Source organism: Lacerta agilis, chromosome 11 (assembly GCF_009819535.1).
Source record: "Lacerta agilis isolate rLacAgi1 chromosome 11, rLacAgi1.pri, whole genome shotgun sequence".
Lineage (NCBI taxonomy): Eukaryota > Metazoa > Chordata > Lepidosauria > Squamata > Lacertidae > Lacerta > Lacerta agilis.
Window position 1 is genome coordinate 18,525,210 of NC_046322.1, and position 11,577 is coordinate 18,536,786.

At 42.9% G+C, this 11,577-nt stretch overlaps 1 protein-coding gene across 1 annotated transcript; it reads left to right on the forward strand.

Moving 5' to 3' along the window:
* Nucleotides 1–2,477: 2,477 nt before the first annotated feature.
* On the forward strand, nt 2,478–10,282 carry C11H5orf51 (chromosome 11 C5orf51 homolog). Its single transcript, XM_033164445.1, has 6 exons — nt 2,478–2,621; nt 3,791–3,897; nt 5,546–5,692; nt 7,521–7,652; nt 8,355–8,469; nt 9,288–10,282. Exons 1-6 carry the CDS (start codon nt 2,525–2,527, stop codon nt 9,572–9,574), a joined length of 885 nt encoding a protein of 294 aa, XP_033020336.1. The 5' UTR covers nt 2,478–2,524; the 3' UTR covers nt 9,575–10,282.
* Nucleotides 10,283–11,577: the final 1,295 nt, after the last annotated feature.

The following is an 11,577-nucleotide window of genomic DNA, read 5'->3' on the forward strand; positions in this document are numbered from 1 at the left end:
TTCAAAATGAAGCAGGGCAAAGGCTAATAGAGTTCTGTCAAGAGAACAAGCTGGTCATCACAAACACTCTTTTCCAACAACACAAGAGACGACTCTACACATGGACATCACCAGATGGGCAACATCGAAATCAGATTGATTATATTCTCTGCAGCCAAAGATGGAGAAGCTCTATACACTCAGCAAAAACAAGACCTGGAGCTGACTGTGGCTCAGATCATCAGCTTCTTATAGCAAAATTCCAGCTTAAACTGAAGAAAGTAGGAAAAACCACTGGGCCAGTAAGATACAATCTAAATCAAATTCCTTATGAATACACAGTTGAAGTGAAGAACAGGTTTAAGGATTTAGATTTGGTGGATAGAGTGCCTGAAGAACTGTGGATGGAGGCTCGTAACATTATACAGGAGACAGCAACGAAAACCATCCCAATGAAAAAGAAATGCAAGAAAGCAAAGTGGCTGACCAATGAGGCCTTACAAATAGCGGGGGAGAGAAGGCAAGCAAAATGCGAGGGAGATCGTGAAAGATACAGGAAATTGAATGCAGATTTCCAAAGAATAGCAAGGAGAGACAAGAGGGCCTTTCTAAACGAGCAATGCAAAGAAATAGAGGAAAATAACAGAATGGGAAAAACCAGAGATTTGTTCAAGAAAATTGGAGATATGAAAGGAAGATTTCGTACAAAGATTACCACAATTAAGGACAAAAGTGGAAAGGACCTAACAGAAGCAGAAGACATCAAGAAGAGGTGGCAAGAATACACAGAGGAATTATACCAGAAAGATATGGAGGTCTCATACACCCCAGGTAATGTGGTTGCTGACCTTGAGCCAGACATCCTGGAGAGTGAAGTTAAATGGGCCTTAGAAAGCCTCGCTAACAACAAGGCCAGTGGAAGTGATGATATTCCAGCTGAACTATTTAAAATTTTAAAAGATGATGCTGTTAAGGTGCTACACTCAATATGCCAGCAAATTTGGAAAACTCAGCAGTGGCCAGAGGATTGGAGAAGATCAGTCTACATCCCAATCCCAAAGAAGGGCAGTGCCAAAGAATGCTCCAACTACCGCACAATTGCACTCATTTCACACGCTAGCAAGGTTATGCTTAAAATTCTACAAGGCAGGCTTAAGCAGTATGTGGACCGAGAACTCCCAGAAGTGCAAGCTGGATTTCGAAGGGGCAGAGGAACCAGAGACCAAATTGCAAACATGCGCTGGATTATGGAGAAAGCTAGAGAGTTCCAGAAAAACATCTACTTCTGCTTCATTGACTACGCAAAAGCATTTGACTGTGTCGACCACAGCAAACTATGGCAAGTTCTTAAAGAAATGGGAGTGCCGGATCACCTCATTTGTCTCCTGAGAAATCTCTATGTGGGACAAGAAGCTACAGTTAGAACTGGATATGGAACAACTGATTGGTTCAAAATTGGGAAAGGAGTACGACAAGGCTGTATATTGTCTCCCTGCTTATTTAACTTATATGCAGAATTCATCATGCGAAAGGCTGGACTGGATGAATCCCAAACCGGAATTAAGATTGCCGGAAAAAATATCAACAACCTCAGATATGCTGATGATACTACCCTGATGGCAGAAAGTGAGGAAGAATTAAAGAACCTTTTAATGAGGGTGAAAGAAGAGAGCGCAAAATATGGTCTGAAGCTCAACATCAAAAAAACTAAGATCATGGCCACTGGTCCCATCACCTCCTGGCAAATAGAAGGGGAAGAAATGGAGGCAGTGAGAGATTTCACTTTCTTGGGTTCCATGATCACTGCAGATGGTGACAGCAGTCACGAAATTAGAAGACGCCTGCTTCTTGGGAGAAAAGCAATGACAAACCTAGACAACATCTTAAAAAGCAAAGACATCACCTTGCCGACAAAGGTCCGTATAGTTAAAGCTATGGTTTTCCCAGTAGTAATGTACGGAAGTGAGAGCTGGACCATAAAGAAGGCTGATCGCCGAAGAATTGATGCTTTTGAATTATGGTGCTGGAGGAGACTCTTGAGAGTCCCATGGACTGCAAGAAGATCAAACCTATCCATTCTCAAAGAAATCAGCCCTGAGTGCTCACTAGAAGGACAGATCCTGAAGTTGAGGCTCCAGTACTTTGGCCACCTCATGAGAAGAGAAGACTCCCTAGAAAAGACCCTGATGTTGGGAAAGATGGAGGGCACAAGGAGAAGGGGACGACAGAGGATGAGATGGTTGGACAGTGTTCTCGAAGCTACTAACATGAGTTTGGCCAAACTGCGGGAGGCAGTGAAGGATAGGCGTGCCTGGCGTGCTCTGGTCCATGGGGTCACGAAGAGTCGGACACGACTGAACGACTGAACAACAACATCCTTTTCCTATCTCTCGTGGCTGCAAAGCCCCCCCCCCCGGCGCGATCCTCCTCTTCTCCCCTCCTTTGGGCTGGAGCGTATCACGTGACGAGGGAAAAGAAAGAAAGAGGCGTGGTCTGCGTAGCAGCTGCGAGCCCGGACCTGGGAGGCGAGCTCGGCGCGTTCCATATGGCCGGGTCCGGTTTCTCTGCTGAGCTGCGGCTGCGGCTTGTGGCGCTCAAAGGAAGGCTGCAGCGCTCGAGCCAAAGCGAAGAAGCCTCCGAGGGTAAGAGCGGCGTGGTTGAAACTGCGAAACCCGCTGCGGGGAAGAAGCGCTTCCTGTTTGCATTGAACCTCCCACTCTCCCTTTTAGCTTAATTGGGCGGTCCTTGGTTTTAGGGTTTGTTTTTTCTTAATTAAAAACCTCCCATTTATTGGGGGGTTTTCCGCCGCCGCCGGCATTTGTGGGGTATGTGCCCAGTGCCGGATTTACGCATAAGCTAAACAAGCTATAGCTTAAGGCCCCACTCTCTTGGGGGGCCCGCAAATTTTTTTTAAAGAAAACTGGATGTACATTTCCAAAACATAAGATTAAAAAAAACAAATACAGTAAAATAAAACCTACAGTGTTTTGTGTTGTGTAGGCTCCTATGATGTAAGTAATGGGCCCTGCCTGCTGGCCTGCTCCCTAAAATATCACTGGTTTGCTCATTTCTATATACAGTATAGGCCCTGTATATGCCCATGGATGTGCAACCAGAAGCAAGGCCTCCCCAGCTTAGAGGTCTAGGTCTGCATAGGAATTCATACCTAAGGACCTAGGAAACTGCCTGATATGGTTTGTTGTTGCCAACACTGGCTGGCAGCAACTCTCCAATGGATTCAGTCAAAGGCACCTTGCCAGCCCTACCTGGGTGAACCTGAGGCCTTGGCATGCAAAGGGGGTGCTCTGCCGCTGAGAGCAACTTCCCTTCTCCTTGATTTGTAAAGGGTTTCTCATTCATTATCTATGTTGTGAGGGTTTGGGGGGGGGTTCTGTATCACACATGAGCCCCTTCTAATTTCTTGGGAGTCCTGGATCCAGATAGGGTTAAAAAATCTAATGGATTGTTGTACTAGTCAGGCAAGTTTTTTTGTGGCACCTTTGTAGCTCAGTATGAGACGTTGCTTTGAGCCCCACGTTGGGCAGAGATTCCTGCATTGCAGGAGGTTGGACTAGATGACCCATGTGGTCCCTTCTCACTGTATGATTTCACCTGAACCCCACACAACTCTGGGTCGCATGAAAACTTTTGCACCCCTGTGGTGCAGGATTGGGTTGTGCAGAAGCTTTTGCATGAGCCGCTAATGTTTTACAGGTTCTGAATACTGTAATATCTCAATGATGTTTGTGGGGAAAATACTGTCTTATATGGAATGTGTTTTAATGAGGTCTTTTTCTCTTTTCATCAACAGATCCCTTCTTAATGCAAGCTTCTGCTACACTGGAAAACTTGACGGACCTTTGTAATCAACCTGGAGAAAATGGCACACTTTCCAAACTCTTGCAACTTTATACGCAGGTATTGTGCAGTGATGAATTTTCAACTTTTCAGGCTGCAGTTTTAAGTATGCTTGGACAATAGGATTCATAGTATGTGAACTATAATATGGTTCGTACTGGCAAATAAGAGAATTTCCCAGTGAAAGACTCATTATGAAATAAATGCTTTGCTTGTGGTTAAAGTGGAATGGGGTTAAGATTAATAGCACTGTGAATACATCTTAGATTTGTGTGTTTAAAGGAACAGATATTGCAGTCCATGAACTAGTTTATGGGCATGGTATAAATATTATTTTTATTTATTTATTTACCCTATTTTGTATGTATAAACTGAGGTGCTGTTGTCAAATTTCAGTGACACAAATAAAAAATTGCTGGCAGCTTAATGGTGATTAAGATGAGCTTACATTTGTGATTCCACTGACTTATTAAATTGTCTTAAATGCAGTTTTCTGCCTTGATCTTTCTGTGGCTTAAACTGTAGAGCAGTTATATATTCTACTTACTGTTTGTTTCATTTTTAAATTTTATTTTAAAGAATTTAAGAGGGCTTGATACGGTCAGTGTTTTTTGGGGGGGGCACGCAGGGGGACACATACCCCTAAACATTTTGTGAATCTTTGTACTTTTGTCCATTTACTGTATTTGTTTTCCCCGATTTGAACTGTAAAATGGTGATTTTCTTGAGTCAAAAACATTTTTTTAAAAAAATTTTTTTAGAAAAAAGCACTGGATACAGTTATATAATCATAACATTATAACTTCTGACTTTCACTGTTCTTAGATTTGCTCAGACTGCTTGCCCCAGATATAAGTGAGATGACTTAAGACAGTGGTTGATAAACACAGCAAGACTTGCTAGCACAAATTCTTGCAAGCGTAGAGCAGGCAGATAGGAAACTGCCTTATCAGGCTTTTATTGATAAAATCAAGCTTTGCCCACTCTGATTGGCAGCAACACCACAAGGTCTTTCTTACCACCTAGAACCTAATCCCCTTTTAATTGGAAATGCTGAAGTTTGAAGCTGTGACCTTCTGCTTGTAAAACATGTCTCATACCACTGAAGCTGACCCCTTTCAGAACTGAGCTGCTGAGCTGATTCATTGCATCAGTATATTTGTCAAGGCAGAGAACAGCAGACCTATTAATGCTAATATCTACCACAGGATGCTTAATTTTCAAATTCCGAGGTTACAGAGAAGGTATTGGGAGACCTGGAAGTGTTGAAGGTAAATGTGGTCTTGCAATGATCAGTGATGCATGTTGTTGTTTTTTCTTGTTTATATAGTCCAACATGCTATCCTGATCTTGGGAAAGGGATTCCAGGATACAGCAATGAAAATAACTTGTACAGGTTGAATCCAGCCCAATGCTGGCATTAGCAAATCCATCTTCTGCACTGTGGTTTGTAAACTTCTGGTTTAGAAATCCTTGCAGCCTGGTCAGGGGAGATGGGGAAATGTATAAGGGACTTGCTTTAAACCCCCTTCTTAGAAAGTTGCCTTAACATAGTACTTTGTTTAGTCATTTAGTCGTGTCCGACTCTTCGTGACCTACTGGTAACATAGTACTACTCAGAGCTTACTTGGACAAGGTGAACGGTCAACTAGGAAGGACAGAACAGGTTGCAGATTGTGGTGCTGATATTCTTCCACCTTTTTTAAAGGCCGTCCTGGATATCACATATTTCGAGGAGAACCAGCTTGTCGATGAAGACTTTCCAGAGGAGTCCTCTTTGCAGAAAGTTGAGGAACTAATCAACACACTTTCAGAGCCAGAGATCTTGATCAATGAAAGTGGTACATCTCAAGAAGTGAGTACTAAGTGTTAGTCTCATTCACCTATATTTCTTTAAATTTCATGTAACACACAAAAACAACCTTTAAGCCCTCTTACCTTCAGTGTCTCTGCTCAGATTGTATTCCCATTTTGTTTTGAATTTTTCAGCCTATAGCATTCAGTGGCATTATCAGTGATAAGTACTGACTTGACACCCGATGGTTGTGTTGAACTGTGTTAACTTTTATTTAGGGAAATTCACTGTTGTCAGGCCTCAAGCCAGAATTTTTGTGTTGGTTGTAGGGTCCGTGAGACGTGAGAGGATAATTCAGTACAGTGGCCTTCATCTAAATAAAGGCAACGTAACCTAATTTAAAGTTTTTAGGTGCTATTTAGCTAAGTTTTAGTCTGAGTAATTTCCTGTTGAAATTAATTGAACTCACTTCATGAATTTCAGTGGCTCTACTCTGAGTAAAACTTAGTTAAATACCACCCATTGAGTTGCCATAATATTGAATTTTAATAAAAGAAAATGAAATTATATATTTAAAATAAGCACCTATTGCTTATAACTTTACCTCAGTGCATTTCTACTCATTAGCTTGATTACTGGAAGGCAGTATGACATAAATCCTATGCATATTTCATGCAGAAGCCAATTTCAGTGTCATTAGTAAGATTTGCTCAAGGATACATTGGATTGCATCCATTCTGATAGGAATCCTGCCTGCCTATTTTGTTTCATTTTGCCACAGTAAAAGGCCAGTGACCTTTTCTAAATGAAAACTAAATTCAGGAACAGGGTCTCAAATATCCATGAAGGAGACAGACTCACTTCACACTGATACGAGTTCTGGCATAACCTCCTATCTGCTGAATAGGGCGGCAGGAGTTGAAGGTATGGGGGAACTGGCATTCATCCAGATGTGGTTTGAATATAATTCCCATCAGCCCCAGCTGGTGTGGCCAATGGGTAGAGATAATGGGAGCTGTAGTTCTGCTACATCTGGACAGGCGCAGATTTCTCATCCTTGACCTAGGGAAACTGATGCAGGAAGGCTGATGCAAAAGTAATACCTGAATATTAATTAGATGAGATGTGAGTTCCTTCGTTAGTGGAAAGGGTGTAATCTCAAGCAACTGCTCCTCTTTAAATGTTATTTATGAAACTATTATTTGTGGATAAGTCGGAATGATGGTTATACTTTGCAAAAAGAACAAAAAAAATAAAAAAAAATAGTTTGGTGTGTTACCTGCTTCCAATAGCGTGAGTGAAATGTGCACAGCTCCTTTTAAGGCAGTACAGTGGTACCTCTGGTTACGAATTTAATACGTTCCGGAGGTCTGTTCTTAACCTGAGGTACCACTTTAGCTAATGTGGCCTCTTGCTGCCACTGTGCCGCCGCCGCACGACTTCTGTTCTCATTCTGAGGTAAAGTTCTTAACCCGAGGTACTACTTCCGGGTTAGCGGAGTCTAACCCGAGGTACCACTGTAATTGAATATAATGGAGATAATGCAATGAGGGAAGCACGGGGGGGGGGAATAAATTGAGACAGGCTTTGCGTGTGGAAGAGTTTTAGTTGTGCACCCAGTCAGCTCTGTTCAATATATGTAGTTCTACAAACAGTTGGGTTTCCTGTGTCTTGTGAATCTGAATCCCTGAGAAAGTGGATACAGCATACAAATCTGATTTGTTTCATGGCGTTGGGAGACATTTCTATTAGAATATATGAAACACTGTTTTTTAAAACCCAAACTCATTCCACCAACTCATTTCCAAATATGCTATGTTTGCCCTTTTTATTCAAGGTTTAGGCATCTTAATCAACGTGGATATCTGATTTATTTATTCATTTCCAGCCACTCACAGTGCTTGGTGTAGAACTGCTGGAATGTCTTTACTGGAGGAGAGGAGCCTTACTCTACATGTTTTGCCACACGGTGAAAGGAAGGAAGGAGAGGTTGATGAATAAGACCGATTTGTTTAAAAAGGTAAACCCCTTTCTGCTTAAAAAGTTGTTGTTGGCACAGGCCTGTTTTGAGACAGCGGGGTTTTGCCTTCAGTCCTGCCCAGCAGAGCGGCAGGACTGTGGATACAGCCGTGGCTACAACACTGCATCATGCTTTGTTGCTACCCAGCCAGGGTTAGGATTGCTCTGTTAGTTGACATCGTGCAAACTTGGTAAATAAAGCACAGCATGTTTAGGATTGCATAGATCCTGCCAATCTTCGTCCAGATTTAATTTACAATTTAATGTTTGTCTCTTTTCCTTAATATACAAGAAAGGTTTGAAATGTTACCTGACTCTAGGTAAAGGACTGAATCACAGTGGTAGACTCCGTATTTTGCATTCAGAAGGCCCAGGTTCAGTCTTTGCCATTGACAGGAGTCTTGCCCAGACCTGAGACACCAGACAGCTACTGCCAATCAGTGTAGATAATACTGAGCTGTAATGTCCAATCGCCTGGCTCAGTATTAAAGCAACACCTTGTGTTTGCCTTCTTTAGGAGTTGTGTAAATTAAGCGGTTCTTTTGCACCCGACGGCTCTCAAGCCATGACTTCAAGTCCTGTTTGTCATATTTATTACTGTTTTTTCAGCTTTGTGACTAGAAGGGGGGGCATGCTTTCAGAATGAGGAAGTGAAGTTTGAGACTAAATACATAAAATGCAGTGCTTATATTTTCTCCTTCAGTTTCTTAATGAAGGAATCCAGTACTTGGTGAAGATGCTTGAGTTCAGATGTTCTGATCACCCCATTGAGGACTTCGTGTTTCAAGACACAGACACGGCTAGATTAATACATGAAGGTAAATATTCCATATGGTGTTTTTTTGGTCTCCTTTCTTATAGAGGAGTTGTTTAAAAGAGCCACAAATCAAAGATAATCTTACACCCACACTTGAGCCCAGGTCAGGGACAATGCTAAACCATGGTTTATTGTTCCATGCATGGGCCGCTGGCTTGCATGCTCCTTTCCACAAGGACTGCATTGGTATCCCAACTGGAATAAGCCACCTGTGACCAGTAGCTTGGGAACTTTATGCAGCACACTACAGAACTTGTGAAGAGGGATAGAATAATTCAACTAAATGCTAACTTTTGAGGTGTGTGTGTGTAAAGGTAAAGGGACCCCTGACTATTAGGTCCAGTCGTGTCCAACTCTGGGGTTGCGGCGCTCAACACGCTTTACTGGCCGAGGGAGCCGGCGTGCAGCTTCCAGGTCATGTGGCCAGCATGACAAAGCCGCTTCTGGTGAACCAGAGCAGCGCACGGAAACACCATTTACCTTCCTGCCAGAGGAGTACCTATTTATTTACTTGCACTTTGACGTGCTTTCGAACTGCTAGGTTGGCAGGAGCTGGGACCGAGCAACAGGAGCTTACCCCATCGTGGGGATTCGAACCGCCGACCTTCTGATCAGCAAGCCCTAGGCTCTGTGGTTTAACCCACAGCGCCACCTGGGTCCCTATATATACCTGTGGTGCAATTTTAGGGATTTCTCTTGTATGTTTGTCACTCACAAATTGCAGCCTTGTCATTTGCGAAATGTAGCTATTAGATGGAAGTTGTACCTACTCAGAAACACTGCTTGCCTTGAGCTGCTTCTCTTCCCTACCATTGGCAGGCATATTTAGCGACACCCACCTGCTGGCTATGATGTACTGTGGAGAAATGTGCTACTGGGGACTGAAGTACTGCAGAGAAGTTAAGGAACGAAGTCGAAGCGTAGAGGCAGGATCGAGCAGAGAGCAACCCGGAAGCTCACGGAGCGAAGTTCTGGACTATCGAGAGACGGGAGAGAAAGTGCTCCTGAAATACATAACTGTGTGTGAAGGACCGTTGAGACTGTATGACTGGGATACCAAAAATGCAAAGCTCATACTGGACTATTTTAAGCAGTTTTCTGCCTAATTGACTTAAGGCCACTGAGAAATGGTGGGAACGGACGGACATTGTTTTTCCTTTTAGAGGCTACATTCCCTTGCAAATAAACTATTGGAGACCACATGACATGGGTGATTAGGGCACTGCTTTTTTTTCTCTCCCCACAAATTACTTTCCCCCCCTTCCCCCAAATCTTCACTTAACCACGGTTGGCCTTGGAAGTTCTGAAGCGACAAGAATGTTTGTTGGGTTAGGTGCCAAGGATGCTCACTCCACCACCTTGGCTTCCCCTACCTATTCCCAGTGTCTTGTCTGACTCATTCTCCTTGCAGCAGCTTCCACTTTTGCTGGAGAGAATTGAGTGTCAAGAAAACACAAGGGAGCTTGGAGGCCTGACCACAAAGAATGGCAACTAGAGCTTCCGAACTCTCCTTCTCCCAGCAGCCATCGCTTTTGTGAGCAGAATGGGGGAGGGACTGGAAAGCAGGGGGTTGGCTTGCAGCAGAGGAGATGGGAGTTGCAGAGGAGAGGGTTGGGGCCTAGGTGGAGGCACCCGAGGCCAGGTAGAAAGGTGCTGTGGGCTGGGGTCGGCAGAGATGCTGGCAGTTCCTTGTCCCTGATTTAAACGGATGGTGTGCCTTCCCAGAACAAAACTGGGGCAACCTTGTATAGCTCCTTGCAAACCTAAAGGTGTAATTTGTGCCTTTAAACAAATACACAACATTTCAGAGTATATCTTGGCTTAATTTCTGTACAGTTTACGAAACTGCCATACAAGTTACTTTACAGTAATCCTTCTGAAGCTACTCCAGTTGCCGACAGAGTATAGGTCTCCAGGTAGAGTTTCAGGTAAACCTAAGTTGTTAGCATCCGTCTAAAGACAATGAAGTGCACTGGGGCGGGGAGTGAAGTCAAACTGTTGTGTTAGCAGCACCAAAGAAAGATGTTCTGCTTAAAATCCATATAATTTAGCTTTGCTTGGTACATAAAGCACATGCGCAATTGCATGGAAATAACTAAAAATGATTACCAAGTAGCTGCAGTAACATTATATATTATTATTGCTGTTATTAATAATTATTATTATTTTACCCATTGAAGATACCTAAGACTTTGGAGGAAACCCAGTTTGGCAGCCCCGTGCACAGAGATAGCAGCACACAAGGATCCATAATAAAAATTAACATCATTTCCATGGTTGCAGGAGTTCTAGGGTTGCTACGACGGCTGGAGTTACTTTGATATTGCTGAATTTCTGCTCCCCAGCAGAGAAGAAGAGTGAAAACCTCAGCAATGTCTCAGTAAAGTGCTCTGTTTCTGGCTGTCTGCCTTTTCTGTAATACTGTTATTTCATTCTCCCAGCCACTCAGCATTATGTGGCCACTGAATGCGCTCAGTCCTTGCTGGGCTTCTCTGGCAATGTTTTGTGCTTTGACAACCCTTTTTGCATTTTGCTGCCTGTTCATACTTCCCTCTTCTACGTGGATTAGGTGGAAGAGAACAGAATAACCTTCCCATTTAATGCTTATTCATCAACATGGTTTAATCCCCACCTTGGAACTGTTGCATGCCGCAGGGCAGGGCTAACAATAAATATATGCTTGTATCCTGCATAAGTTTTTTAAAGGGCCTAATTGGCATGGGAGGGGCTATTTGGGATGACAGCAGGGCAGACAGCTCCTCCTTGAAAATCACTGTCCTCTCATTGCAACATTTAGGCTCTTTAAAAAAAGTTGGTGTGCAACGGAAGCTTTTTATTTATTTTTAAAGTATAAATAAAAATGTATCACTGCAAAAGAAAATCCAAATGATAACATTTCAATAAATTGGAAACAACGTAAGGTTGAACATTGTCATTGTACTTCTCGTATTATTCCATTATATCAGGAACACTCCTTTCTCCATAAATTTAGTGGGTCAGTTTGCATTCTCCTATAGTTGGATAATTTAGCCATTGTCACAACAGACAAGACCTTTTTGAGCCATTCAAAAATAATAGGTGGTAAGCTCCTTTTCCAGGTTTTTTTTTG

What these genes read in the sequence shown, in the direction of transcription:
- C11H5orf51 (XM_033164445.1), top strand. Translation starts at nt 2,525, where the DNA reads ATGGCCGGGTCCGGTTTCTCTGCTGAGCTGCGGCTGCGGCTTGTGGCG. An exon ending in AAGCGAAGAAGCCTCCGAGG is followed by an intron (nt 2,622 to 3,790) that starts GTAAGAGCGGCG and finishes TTTCATCAACAG; the next exon opens with ATCCCTTCTTAATGCAAGCT. An exon ending in TCTTGCAACTTTATACGCAG is followed by an intron (nt 3,898 to 5,545) that starts GTATTGTGCAGT and finishes CCTTTTTTAAAG; the next exon opens with GCCGTCCTGGATATCACATA.